The sequence below is a fragment of the Fundulus heteroclitus genome, unplaced genomic scaffold, assembly GCF_011125445.2.
Source record: "Fundulus heteroclitus isolate FHET01 unplaced genomic scaffold, MU-UCD_Fhet_4.1 scaffold_9.2, whole genome shotgun sequence".
Classification (NCBI taxonomy): Eukaryota; Metazoa; Chordata; class Actinopteri; order Cyprinodontiformes; family Fundulidae; genus Fundulus; species Fundulus heteroclitus.
Window position 1 is genome coordinate 493,568 of NW_023397361.1, and position 14,835 is coordinate 508,402.

Here is a 14,835-nt window from a genome sequence, read left to right on the forward strand (position 1 = left end):
CTATCTATCTATCTATCTATGCATTTCTGAGAGGTTTGTCAGACTAAAAGTACCTTTTGAAAAGAAACAACCTTTAAGCCGGTGTCAAACATACTTTTTATTCAGCCCCCATTTCTGCTTGAGAATTTTTGCTTTTTTTATTGGTGTGATCAGATATTCTAACCTGAAATGCTGTGTCTCAATTAGCTGGGGGGGGGGGGAGATATTGTAATTGTCTATATAATGTGTTTCTCTTAGTGAACTGAGTTACTGAAATAAAATAACTTTTCGATAATATTCTGATTTATTGAATATGACTGTATAAGGGCTTGTTAGAAACACTTTTAACAAAGGAAAAAGGGAACATGGCCAATGTGTCCCCTGTAATTAGTGCACCAGCTTGAGACATGCCACCCATTACAAAGTTGTCTTACAAAGCCTGAGGTGGATAAACAGTTGTTGTTCTGATCACTTGGTATAAAAGCAGTAACTGCTGAAACAGTAGACTCTTTACACACATGGCTATAGACTATATTACTATATTACACGCAGTCATGAATTTCCATGTGCACTTTATTGCCTTCCTAACCCTGAGCCAAAGCCTTTAGATGCACCTAGATACAGAGAGCGCCAGACTTTACACCATCATCATGCGGTGAGTTAGTCTTTGCCTGATTGCTTCACAACATTTCACGAAGGACCTGTTCCACTGTGCGTAATTTGGAAATGTATAGAGCACACAGAGTGAATACAGGTAACATTTAGACCTGTGATATCAGGCCATAAAGCACCTTTGCAATCTTAGTCACAAGGCCAGATAAGACCAAAGACTCAGACCCACATTACCAGGTTGGAGCAACTTCCTCAGCTGTGGTAATGCACTGATTATGGCCTGAAGAAATGAACGCAAACGGATTCAGAAACCTTAAAGAGAAATCTAGCGGCGAGGTGGGACCATAAGTTTAAAAATCTTGCACGTCGCGCATGTTTGAGCGAGAATGGAGCCGCAGAATTTTCTCTTAAATATCAAGGAAGAGATTGAGACAGTGACCCACGGATAAGGCGGATAAGATAAGGCGTGTTTTTGCCAACCCCCCCCCACACGCAGGACGAGGGCTTTATAGGGAGTGCTGGCCTCTTCACTGGCTGCCGTCCTGCCTCCAGCACCGCTGCGCCTCGCCGCTCTCCACTGACCGAGATGGACTTCTCCAAAAACGCCACAGAGAGGCCAGAGCCCTGCAAGGCGGAAGTTAAAGGTCGATGTTGTTTTTTTTTTTTTAACCCTCTAACGGTACGTGATGCGCAAAGCGCTTGCTGATCGGCTAGGCTTTTCTGTTTTTGATTGTGAACAGGGACGATCCCCGACTGGCTGCAGGGAACCCTGCTGCGTAACGGACCCGGGATCTTCTCTGTGGGGGAGACCAGCTATGAGCACTGGTTTGACGGGATGTCCTTAATGACCAGCTTCTCATTCAAGGACGGTTAGTTGGGCAATTAACAGCGGATTATTATTATTATTATTATTATTATTATTATTATTATTATTATTATTATTATTATTATTATTATTATTATTATTATAAACCTAATTATCTTTTTTCCCCTCCCTGAACCTTACAGGAGAAATGACCCACAGGAGCAGATTCCTTAGGAGTGACACCTACAACTCTAACATGGGCGCAGACAGAATAGTGGTGTCTGAAATGGGGACAATGGCATATCCAGACCCTAGCAAAAACTTCATCTTTAAGTGAGAATGCATTTGTGTTTTATTTTCTTTTATTACAGTTTTTTGTTTTGTTTCAATTGTTGATTCTGTTTTTGATCATTCTGTATTTTAAGTTTTCCTGTAATAGGGCTGTATTCAGGTTCTTGTGTAATGCTATGCAATAACTTCATACAATGACTGGAAACAAAGGATAGCGTCAAAGAAGCTTATCACTTTATTTTTGTATAGCAATGCCCAAAAATGACAAAACCTTATTTTTCCAGGGCGATCACTTTTCTGAACCACACTGTGCCAGATTTTACCGACAATGGTTCTAGCAATATCATCAAATACGGAGATGACTATTTTGCCACTTCTGAGACCAACTACATCCGCAAGATTGATCCCGTTACCCTTGAAACTCAAGACAAGGTAACCCTAGGAGGTCTTCTTTATTGTGAAGATGGCAGTATGAGAAACATCTTCTGCAGATCTGATGCTGCTTTCTATCTCTCAGGTGGACTACATGAAGTACCTGCCCGTTAATCTGGCTTCCTCTCATCCGCACTACGACAAAGAAGGCAATGCCTACAACATTGGAATTTCAATAGCCGAGAAGGGCAAGACCAAATACATACTGTTTAAAGTCCCGGCTGTTTCAGCCAAAGGTAGGTTGGCAAATCTTCATAAAGTGCTCTGCTGACTGACAATAAATTACACCATATGATATATCTGACACATGATATAAGATATATGATACAGTGCGATATTTCCTTCGTTTAATTTCATTTATTCATTTAAATAGCCCTTTACAACAGCCAACCAGACAGCCAAAGTGCTCAGTAAAATAATAAGAATCATTAAAAAAACGGATAAAACAAATAAAATACAAGTTAGAAATTTGGATTAAATTGCCACGGTGCTGCTGAGTAGTAAAAAGCCTATCTTAATAAAATCGTATTAAGTTTGGATTTCTGGATCAGAGGGAGGTGATTCCAGAGTTAGTGCCATAAGTGAGAGGGCCCGATCACCTCCATGTTTATTTCTGGGAACATTTGAGAAGAACTAGAACGATGACCTCAGAGATCTACCACTCACAAACTTAATAAATCAGAAATGTAGTGTGAAGCCAGACCATAAAGAGCTTCAAAAGCAAACAATAAAAGTTTAAAATATATTCTGAGAAGGACAGGCAGCCAGTAGAGAGAGGACGCAATGGGGTGATGTGTTAACAGCTGGAAGTGTCAGTTAAGTGCTGCTGCACTTTGGACCAATTGAAGCCTTTTGAGGGACGACTAGGAGATACTAAAATAAAGATCATTACAATAGTCAATTCTTGCTTTGATAAAAGTACGTACAGCATTTTAACATTAATATGTTTTTTTTTTTAAGTTTAACTTTAGCTAAAAGACAAAAGTGGTAAGAGCTTGATTTGAGGACTGAATCAACTTGTTTGTTGAATTTAAAATCCTTGTCAAAAATGTCTCAATCTATTTTTCTCACAGTGTCACTAAATTTGAAATTCAGACCACTGATGCCAATGGCAGCATTCTCACTGATCAAAATGTGCTTGGTCTGCTGTTCATAAAAAAAAAAGAAAGCTTGGTTTAATAAGTGTTTTACTGCATATATATCCTCAGTAGGAGGGTGCTGAATGTGACTGTTACCTGATTTTAAAGACAGGTAAACCTGAAGATCATCGACGTAACGGTGTAAAGACGAGTGGTGCCGAGTTATTATTGTTAAAAATGAGGGGACCTAGAATGGAACCCTGTGGGACCCCATATGACAGAGGCCCACAGGAGGAAGATATTGTATTATTATTATCAGTGAAAGACCTGTCTATCACTAAAACACGATACTAACGTGGCATAAGCAAGACAGAAGGACCTAATGATCGACCGTATCAAAGGCTGCCGTGAGGTCCAGCAGCACCAAAACAACAGGGCACCTACCATTAACGAACATAGCAATGTCATTATGATTTTTTTGTAAGGTAGACTCTGTGTGATGTCGCAGTCTGAAGCCAGACTGAAATTTTTCAAAAATATAATCTGATATAATGGCTGTTTTTTTTTTTTTTTTTTTTTTTTTTATAATTACTTGGAAAGGAAAGGCAATTCAGAATTAGGCTTAAAAACTAGCTAAAACCAAGTGAGATTTTCTTAAGAAAGGGCCTTACGATATCATGCTTGCAAGCAATTGGCTAAATTCGTGAGCTAAGACAGGAGATAATACAAGACAGGACAGTAGGACCAGTGATATTAAAATCAGATTTAGTCAAGGGGACAATTGATAGCTCTCCTGTTTTTTCCCAGTACCATGTTTCAAATACGAAAAAAAGACACTGGCTCCACCTGCTCAAAAACAGCAGAACCAGCAGGGACAACAGAGACAACAACATTAACTGGTGTACCATTCAGCGGGTCTAATGGACGCCACTTTTTGAGAAACTTCTCACAAGTAGTGATTGAGGCATCAAGGAAAAAAAGTTGCGGGTAGATTTAAAATAGAGCCAATTAAATTAAATAAAACCCTAGGGCAGTGGCCGTTAGTTATTCATGTTTAGTTTCTGGATTGACTGATGTACAAAGCGTTTGTAGCTCCACAATTAAAGGTATCCCCGCTAAAGGTGTATAAAAAGGCTAATTTGAATTAATCTAATACTGAGAATAAAATCTAACGTTCAATTTGAATACATTTATTCATCCATCCATCCATTTTCCAAACCGCTTAATCCCTCATGGATCCCTCATCGGAGTTGGATAAAAATCCAACATTAAAAAACAACCCCTGTTGCCACACTTATTGGCACCTTTACCCATTTTGTATAAAATAAACAGAACTATTTATTTGTTTCATTCAGCCTTTATTACTGAGTAGTTAATAGACTAGTTACCCTAGTCTAGTCAAGACACAGCTTATTTGTATAGAGAATCTGAAAAGCTATAAAAGTATAAAATCGTCTGTAGCATAAACAGCTAAATATAAAGTCAAATAAAACAATATAATAAAACATTTATAGAGAAAATAAATTCTAAAATAAGCAGAACATGTTTGACAACTAACACAATAAAAGTAAAAATAGTCTGCTCAACTGAGATTAAAAACCAGAGTAGAAATGTGTTTTTTAAGACTTTTAAAATGATCAACAATCTATGCAAGTCTAATGTCCAAAGGGTTAGGTGCCACCCCTGAGAAAACAGGATCTCTACTACTTTCGAGCCACAGTCCAGGAGTGTCTGACAACTATTGATTGTTGGTCCTTAAAGCTCTGCTTAGACTATTAGGCTGCAATAGTTCAGATAAATGTGGTGTGGCCACACAAGCAATAAAATCACAAAGACAAGTATGACTTTTTGGGAAAGTAGGCAAGTTGATTTAAAGGTCCTCAGCAAGAATGTGGAAAATAGTATTCTGCTTTTTGAAAATAGGCCCCTAAGGAAGTATTATTTAAAAAAAATAAAAATATATGATAGTAGCCTTGAGGTACCCACAGGTTGGAGCAGACATGAAGGGATCCCAAAGCAGAATAAACTGTAAAAAGTAAATTATTACACACCCCCAAGAGAGCTATCTCTGTTCTGCTGCATTATTGAACCGGACAGTATTTTCTCCAATACCATTTAAATCCAGAAAACCCCCCTGATATGAGATATTTTGCATAACACCTTTAACAGAAAAGGGAGATTTAGATGGCCCTTGAAATTGGAAGGAAGAGAGAGATTAGTTTAGACTTTATGACAAGAGGTTGTAGCACCTGGGCCACAGACAGACATCAGAGAGCAGTTTATTATATTGGAACGTACCGAATTCATTAAGATCCTTAAAAATAACTGATGGGATGCTGTCGAGGGAACGAAAAGAAGGCTGCAGGCGGCAAAACTTTTTAGGCGGTGACAGAAACTTGGTTAAATCTCTCTAACACAGCTGAGCATGAAAACGCGGTAGATGGATCTATCGCTGTAGTGGAAGGTATAGGACTAATTTGAGAAATCTTATCTTTGAAAACAACTAAATAATCTGGGTCAAGACACAATATAGGATGATTCACAAGGGTTTATCCCAAATCCCTTACTTACTGTTGGTAAACTGCAGAAAAAAATGGCTGTCTTGGGGTAGCCGAGTCTCCACAGCAAACAGTAGGTGTTCTCAATGCTGAAACATTTCTTTTATGGATGGAAATCCATAAAAGTGGCTTTTGGGTTTTACTTTTACAAACATGCAGAGTTTGCTAAAAGCTGAGACTTTAACAGAGACCATGCGCTCAAGAGAGCAAAGTCCGGCGCTCACTGTGGGGTTTCTAAACTCATACAGGACTTCAACATGTAGGAGCTGAATGATGTCAAACTTTGATAACAACTCCGGCCACATTCGTACTGTACGATGAAAGAGAACAGACTGACTTGCTGTTGTTGCAGAATTACGTCTAAAATGTCTGACAGAGGTAACAGTCCCACAATATTTGGCCGGTAAGTTACGGGTGGTTATGCTCCTATTACTAGAGTTGGAGGTTAATAAAAGATAGAAGAGGGTGGGGATAAGAAGAGATATATAGATATATATCAGACATATATAGCATAAGAGAGATATTTTTCTTTGGTCGTCTTTGGTCTTAGACACTGAAATAGCAGTTAATGCATCTATCACATTGAACAACTATAAGCCACCTATTAAAGCTCAGGTTTTCATTCATAACTAAATGTTTAGTCTAAGGTGGTATACAGTCGCACAGTGTTCAACAAGTTTAAGATTGAGCCTTTTGTTAAAAACACCTATCATGCCCACTGTTGAGTATGGTGGAGTATCGGGGAGATTTGGGGCTTTCATCTGAGAATTGTCAGTGTCGAGCCCATAACATTGTAAGCTTTTAATCACATTTTACATAAAAATCTGGCAACCTATGCCAGAAGATAAATCATTGGACATTGGTTATTATCCTTCAGCATTATTTCAGGCCAAACACTCATCCAAGATGGCAGCATGTCTATTTTTTGCTCTTTGTCTGTTTATTTGTCTTTGTAACTTTTATTTTTAGAGTCAGTTTTAATGTTTTTTCCATGCTATATGATTACTTTTGAAGAGAAGAAAATCTTTTCTTAAATCTTACGATTTAGGGGAAATTTAAAGAATTGTCCTAAGCATATCAGCCTTTTAACTCTGTAACATTCTCCATTCAGGAATCTGATACAAGCCCTTAAAGATTTTGAAATTAATTTAGAAACTTATTTAACTTATCTGGACTTTTTCAAATGGGTATTTTATTTTTTCAGCGGAGCCTCTTCTATACCATTTTATCAATGGAAAATAATGAAAACCCTTCTTTATGGAAGTCAGCTTTTATTCTGCCTTTATTTAAAAGCAGTGATCCAAGAGTTTTACGTAACCATAGGCCACTATCCAATCTATCAGCATTGGCTTCAATTATTGAAGCACTTATAAGTGAACAAATAACCGAGCATTCACATTGTAATACCTTTTCAGCAGAATTTCAGTCAGGCTTTAGAAACAATTATAGCACAATTACATGAGGAATAACACTATGCATCCCTTTTTATAGATTTGTTAAAAGCCTTTAATCATGACTGTCAATCATGAAATCTTAAAATGTAGATTTCCGCATTCAAGGCTTTCAGAAAAGACAATTGCTTATATCACATATTCCGTCAGCATCAGAACTCAGTTTATTAAATGTGATGGTCCGTGTTCTGGCGGTCCACAATGGGGTTCCACAAGGTTGAGTGTTTGCTCCCTTCTCAGTCGTTATCTGTGTGTGTCTGAATATGTCAGATGCCTATTGGCATCTTTCTGCTCATGAGAGTTATTTACTGTTACAGATCAACTCTTGTCCAGGCCGTTTACACAGTACAGAAAGTCCTTGAAATTAACTAGAATTCATTCTTACAACTGAAGCTCATTCTTAATCCAGATGACTGAACTTATTCTGAAATAATAATAATAATAATAATAATAATAATAATAATAATAATAATAATAATAATAATAATAATAATAATAATTATTATTATTATTATTATTATTATTATTATTATTATTATTATTATACTGAAAAAAAGATATAAAACCACCCTTATGTCTTGGATATATCCATCTCAATCCTGTAAAACCCTATGTGGAGAGCTAGAGAGAAGGGAGCATAGGATGATCTAGACTGTGGACAATCTAGAGACATTGTACAAGATCAAAGATCTTTGTTCTTAAACCTTGTGAAATGTTAAAGGAGAAGACTATGTGGTATGCTATTGACAGAAAGGAGGGTTGTATGAAAAAGAAGCTGAGGGGGAACCAATATGTGTGGCAATGGTGACTTTGTAAAGACAAATCTTTCAATTGAATTTATTCCCCTCTAAACGAATGTACTACAAATGAAAAGACACTAAATTATATTAAATATACATACCGATACTGAGTATTTAATAAACTTGGACTCATTGATCACACATAACTTAACAATATAATTGACCAATGAAAACGACTGATCATCAAGGGCAATGAATTTAGTAAGAGCTTTAGGTATGTTTCTGGGGTACTGGTTGCAATCTTGGTTGAGCTGCAGCAAACTCTTTGAATTCTGTGTCATGTGTAATCTTGAAATGCTTTATCTACTGTTTTTGTTAAAAGGCGCCTTTTTTGCCCTTCCTCACAGCACAAAGCACAAGATAAGTTTCGATTCGGGGTATTGGGTTGCTTTTACAAGTACGAGTATGAGTACTTGACTCTGGTATCGGGCCTGATACGATATGTATCATACAATTACATACGATTTATGTAATAATATCCCATGAGAGACACGCCTCCCTGGCTAACTATTATCAGTCCATGTGGATAATATAACATTTAGGAGCAGGTTAGACACAGTCTGTTCCTGCAATCAACATAATAAAGATTACCTTCCAGGTAAGCCAGTAAGTCACTAACAAACTATGATCTACTCATATGAGATGTCTTGAGGAGTTTCACTTAAATAAGTGAGTAACATTAAGACTTAGTGATGACAGGCCCTTTGAAATAACTCTTTGGGGCACGATCTGAAGAGGACTTTTTGGGAGGAAAAGCACAGGTGGTGGGGTCAGCGGGAGAGTTCAATCAATATAAAAGTACATATATGGGCAATATTTTTAAAACAATTATACTGAATTATTCCAAAAAATACAATCAGTTGATCTAAAAAGTAAAAACCAACCAACTAAATCCCTTAGGGTGATGACATGAGCCCTATTCTAGATCAAATACAACAAAGGACGTCCTGAAGCCGTTGGGATATATTCCCACGTCCACATAGAATGGGACAATAGCTCAGATGAAATATGTTACCTACAGTTATATAAATCCTCCACTGCATACAGTTAAAGAAGGCGTTTGTCACCTTTCAGACAAAGGCAAGACTGTTCCTGCCCTGAAGAATGTGGAGGCGATCTCCACCGTTTCCTGCCGATCTCTTCTCACGCCGAGCTACTGCCACAGCATCGGCTTCACGGACAATTACATCATCTTCGTGGAGCAGCCTTTCAAGCTGGACATCCTCAAGATGGCCACGGCCTACATGAGGGGGGTGAACTGGGCAAGCTGCTTGAAGTTCTGCCCCGATGAAAATGTAAGGAGCCGCCGCCGTTTTGTTGGCCTTCTTTTGTTTATGGAGCAAAAATGTAAAAAAAAAAAAATGCTGTATATTTGTGCTTGTGTTATAGACTGTGGGTGACTTGGGAGGCCGTAGGTGGGGTGTCATGTTTTCGTTAACATCTTCTCTTTCCATTAGACTCTGATCCACCTAATAGACAGAAGAACTGGAAAAGAGGTTGATATGAAGTATTACACCGGATCCATGGTCATTTATCATCACGTGAACGCTTTTGAGGACGGAGATCACGTGGTCTTTGACGTCATCGCCTACAATGATAACAAACTTTATGACATGTTCTACCTGAAAAACCTGAAAAAAGACGCTGGTTCTCAAGACAGCGCCTACAGCAAACCAAGTTTCAAAAGGTTTGCTCTTCCTATCAAGTCGGACAAGGTATGTTTTTTTTATTTATTTATTTTTTATTTCATGGCATTTGGGGGGGGGGGGGAAACAAACTTGTAGTTTTATCAAGAAGGTTGTTTATTTTGTTGTTGTTGTTTTGTTTTGCAGGGTGTTGGAGTTGGAGAAAATCTGGTGAAACTCAAATACACAACAGCCAGTGCTGTGAAGGAGAAGGAGGGCAAATTCACTTGCCAATCAGAGGTGCTCTGTGAAGGTAAAGCCAACCATGCCTCATACACAGAGCCATATCTTACCATAACCTTTTCACATTACAGCCACCGTCTCTGGTTGTAATTTATTGGAATTTTATGTGATAAACCAATGTCACTGCTGATCTAAAGCATTATACTGCCATGTTTCTTGCACAGAGCAGCTGTAGTTACACTGGGAGGAAACATCACTGTGCTATCACAGTACTTGGATTTTATCTATCAAATAAAATCCAAATGTAATAATATTTAAGTTTGTTAATCGTAGTGGGACAAAATGTGGAAAAAAATGTCAAGGAGTGGGCATACCTTGGTGAAACACGTGAAATGGACACTCGGGCTACATCACATTTCCCCCTGATTTGTACCTCCATTGATTCAGTGTTTACATGACCCATTTTCACATTTCAACCACACTTGTTCTGTTTCTGCTGCACCTCTTTATCTTCCCCGCCCTCCACTACAGATACGGTCTTTTTCTTTTGCCTGTACTTTGGAATCCAACTAAGCTTTCTCCTCGTGCCTTGTTTATCTACTAGTTTTTTTTTTCAATCTTGAGCCTACCTTTAGTGAGTAAAAATCAGTTTGGCTACTCACTGGGGCTTCCCATTAGCGTTGTGGTAATCTTATTTTCTTCCGATTTTAGGTTTTGAATTACCCAGGATCAATTATGATTTCAACGGCAAGAAGTACCAGTTTGTCTATGGGAACATTGTGGAGGAATCTGCACTGTCAAAACAGGTGAGGTTCCTTGTTCTTTTCATTTTTCACAACCCTAACCCTAACATCCGGCTTTTCAGATGTCATAATAGGTTAACCGAGACTTGTTTTCGATATGTTTAAGAAAATATGCTTTATGGACACCGTTTTGGGAAACAGACTCTTCCTGTCAACACCGTTCCACTAATGTAGAAAGGAAGTGGCAGTATAGACAATTCCCTGCTAGTGCATCCCAACGTTCTTAAAGCTTTGATGTCTGAAATTCCTGTTGGCACAACACAAACGCTAATGGCTCCACTGGGCCCCTTGTACATTAAGACACAATGGAAAGTGGAAAAACAACTTTAATGTACGGAATTGGATAGCGTGCAGCGATGACGGTTTACAAAAACGAGATCCGGGCACTCAGCACAGCACAGCATGCATGTATCAGCTGTTATCACAAGGCAGTGAGATAAAGGTTAAACGTAAGCTCACCGAGAACCCAAAGACCCCCGTTCAGTATCTAGCAAATCGAAATATGATCTTAGCGCAGTGGAAGTTTATTACGGGCCATTTGTGTTGGACTGAGATAGATTTCTCTCATTTCATGATATTTCAACACCATGAAAGCTATCCGAGTCAGCAAAAAGTCACAAGTCTGTCTTCCGCAAAGGGAAGACCAAATGAGGGGAATGGTGCTTGTACGGTTAGTAAAGTCCTGCAACGTCTTTATCCCCAACATACTTAAGGTAAAATAATAGGAAATCTTTGGGGGAAAAAATGCTAGTACTCATACTTGTTACTTCCACTTATTCTGAACTAGGTTGGAGAGGCATTAGACACACAAGGGTCCTTCTGCCCTCCCCTCTTCCAGCTCCTCTGGGGGAAGCCAGAGACGTTCCTAGGACAGGAATAGCCCCTGGCGGTGTAAACCTAATAAGTTAAATTTTGATATAGCTATAATTAAAAACTTACTAGTTATACAATGTGCTTTGACATAATATTTAAATAAACAGTGAATTTGCATGCTTCGATAAAAGCAAAATAAAACATATACAGTATGTACATGTGGAAATCTGTCTTGCGAATGAACTGCCAACAGAGCGACACATTCGGTTTTGAACTATGCTAATTTATTATCAGAAGATGAGCCACAATGCCCAGTAAAAGTATTCATACTTCCTTGAACCTTTTGACATTTTGTGACATTAAAACCACAAACCTCAATATATTGTCGATTAGGGTTGTGGGATAGAACAACCCAAGGGGAAGTGCACACAGTGTTAAAATTTATCAACACATTTTAGAAATAAAAAGCTGTAAAGTGTGGCATACATATGCTTCCACAAAACACAACACAGCTCCCTTTGACCTTCTCAGTGCGTCTCCATCAACAACTTCCCCAAAGCAAATATTGCATCTGTAGGACTTTTTTTTGGCATGAAACCATACTGCTGCTCACAGATGCTCACTTCTGACCTCAGTCTAGCTTTCACTACTCTTTTCCATAACTTCTTTGAATGACACACACACACTGTATTCCTCTGTAGTTGCCACAACTCTACACATCTCTCTTCTTTTTGAAAATTGGTACCAACACACTTCTCTATTCCTCAAGTATCTACTTGGCCTCTGTGATCTAATTGAACAATCTAGTCAAAAACTCTGCAGCTCTCTCTTATAAAAACCTCCACGGGTATATATGAGGACCAACTGCCTTTCCACTGTTCGTACTTTTCGATGCCTTGCTTACTTCATCCTTACCAATCTTTGCTACTTCCTGATCCAGGATGGTCGCTTCTTCTGCGTTTTGTTCTCTCTCATTTTCCTCAATGACCAACTTTTCAAAGTACAACGCTCAATGAGATTACACAGCTTGAAATACTGCGTCATCACCTGACGTTGATTTAAACTTCTCCATAACTTTATCTCTGACCGGTTCAGCGTATTTCCTTGATCTTTATGATCTCCGCTAAGGTTCTCAAAAACAATTTCTGAGCCAATCAATTACACAATAGTGGGCTCTTATTTAACCACTGGAGGCATTTGTTTGCACTGGATTGTATTTGGGGTTATCAGAATAAAAGGCCCTGAATGCAAATGCATGCCAAACTTTTTAAATTTGATTTATATTTTTAAATGTTAAAAAAAAAATTCTCTCTCTTGGCAGATATGTCCTACTTTGTGTTGTCTTTTATGTCAAATCACAACAAAATAAATTAAAGTTTGTGATTGTAACGCAACAAATATAAAAATGAAACATGAGTGTTTTTTCTGAACTTGCTGTATAGGCCATAAATAATATCTACGGTACATATAATCTGTGTCAGAAGTAATAAAGGTAATATGTGTAAGTAACTCCAGACTGTGGCTTCTGGGAGCTATTACTGTCTATTTAATAAATGTTTCACAGGTGGAGATGTTTCAAATATTTACTGTGAGACATTTGTCTTATCTAGGTTGCCAAGTTCGACACAGAGACAAAGACGATGCTTTACTGGGATGAAGAAAACTGCTGGCCATCAGAGCCCATTTTTGTCCCCAGGCCAAATGGAGAATCAGAGGACGATGGTGAGTCTAGAGGAGAACGAAAGTCACCCTGGACCTTTATATCAGTCTACACTGACTTGTGGGCTTGTAATCTGTGTATACGAGACTTCGCAATATTTTGCGCCTCAGACTTCTTTTATTTTTCTGCTGCTGTATTGTAAGGGTAACTTTGAAATTTTCATTTCGCAGGAGTTGTCCTGTCATCTGTCATCAACTCCAATCCAGGCCAGTCCAGTTTTCTCGTGATCCTCGATGGAAGAACGTTCAAGGAAGTCGCTAGAGCGTACGTCAGCGCTGAGCTCTACAAGGATATGCATGGGATTTTCATTCCACAGGGGAAGTGATCAACAAACAACATGCTTCCAGTTTACTGCACCCCAAACATGCATTTATCTTTCTGGATATCCTGACTTTGTATAACCACACAGGTCATTTTCCCATTTTCCATTGTCAGTCAATATATCGTACTTCCCCTGTTACCATGTCATCTTGTGTGCCGGGTTAGACCTTTAACCTGAATAAATCATTTCAGAAATGATGTTCTGAAAGCCATTTTTCATCATTTCTGCTTTTAAAGAAAGATATATGTTGCTATTTTTGCATGGATAACAACTTCACTTTAAGAACGTGTATGTATGTATTATTGTTATTGAATATTTGCACATTATTTGATTAAAAACCAATGTAAAAGCTACAAATGGAGTTGTATTTTTATTATTAAACCTGCACCAAGATAGATAAGGAAAATAATAACTAAATGTTATTTCACGGCAAAATTTGCTCCTGCAATCAGAGACCTTGGAACGTTCCTCGTCGCAAACCGCCGATGACCTTTTTGAGGCATTTAATCAAAGGAAGCTAAAATCCTGAGGAGACCGACGGGGACTATTCTAAGACAAAAGGAAAAAAATGCTGGAGACCAGAACAAAATGTAGAAGTGGTAATTTAAAGTAATAAACAAACAACGAGCAATGAAGCCAACAAGAAGACAAAATGTAATTATTTCTCCAACTTGATAGAAAGCGAAAAAGGCAACCATAAACTTATTTTTCCCCTTACAATAAATGTGATACCCCCTCCTTCCTTAGATCAGCTATTAACAGATTGTTTTAACAGGTTTGCAACTTTCTTTCAAAATATAGTTAATGCCATAAGAATAGTTTTTACAGCCCCAACCACCCACACACACACACACACACACACACACTCACCCCAGCACTACTTTTGATGACCTGCTTTTCAATCATTGACTTGGAAATGATGGCAAAGGTCGCATCACTTTTAATAGCTCAAGCTGCCTGTTTGATTCTATTACCCGCAAGAATTAAAAGCAAGATTTAAGTTTGGAATATTATCAACAGAATCAGTGTTTCATTACAGGAAGGCCGTGTTTCCTCAAATGCAAAATAACCTCTATTTTACCTCTAAAAAACCCTGTTTAGCCAGCCCTATGCTAAATAAATGAAACACTACTCCGACACAAACCAACTTCTTCAGTCTGGCTTTTTGGGTCAACACAGACACAACTCCCCATGAAGTGCTTAATGATGTGAGGACGAATAACAACTATGGCAAACAAACACCCTGTGTCAGGATTTTGGTTTTTTGTTTTGTTTTGGACTTTCTGGACTGACTAATTTACT

The 14,835-nt window shown here is 38.2% G+C and overlaps 1 protein-coding gene across 1 annotated transcript; it reads left to right on the forward strand.

The window, feature by feature from the left end:
- Nucleotides 1-282: 282 nt before the first annotated feature.
- bco1 (beta-carotene oxygenase 1) lies at nucleotides 283-13,884 on the forward strand. The gene is made up of 11 exons (XM_012863929.3): nucleotides 283-1,235; nucleotides 1,332-1,460; nucleotides 1,600-1,729; nucleotides 1,972-2,119; nucleotides 2,205-2,355; nucleotides 9,082-9,302; nucleotides 9,465-9,722; nucleotides 9,840-9,945; nucleotides 10,587-10,681; nucleotides 13,102-13,213; nucleotides 13,382-13,884. Exons 1-11 carry the CDS (start codon nucleotides 1,178-1,180, stop codon nucleotides 13,534-13,536), a joined length of 1,563 nt encoding a protein of 520 aa, XP_012719383.2. The 5' UTR covers nucleotides 283-1,177; the 3' UTR covers nucleotides 13,537-13,884.
- The last annotated feature ends 951 nt before the right edge of the window (nucleotides 13,885-14,835 follow it).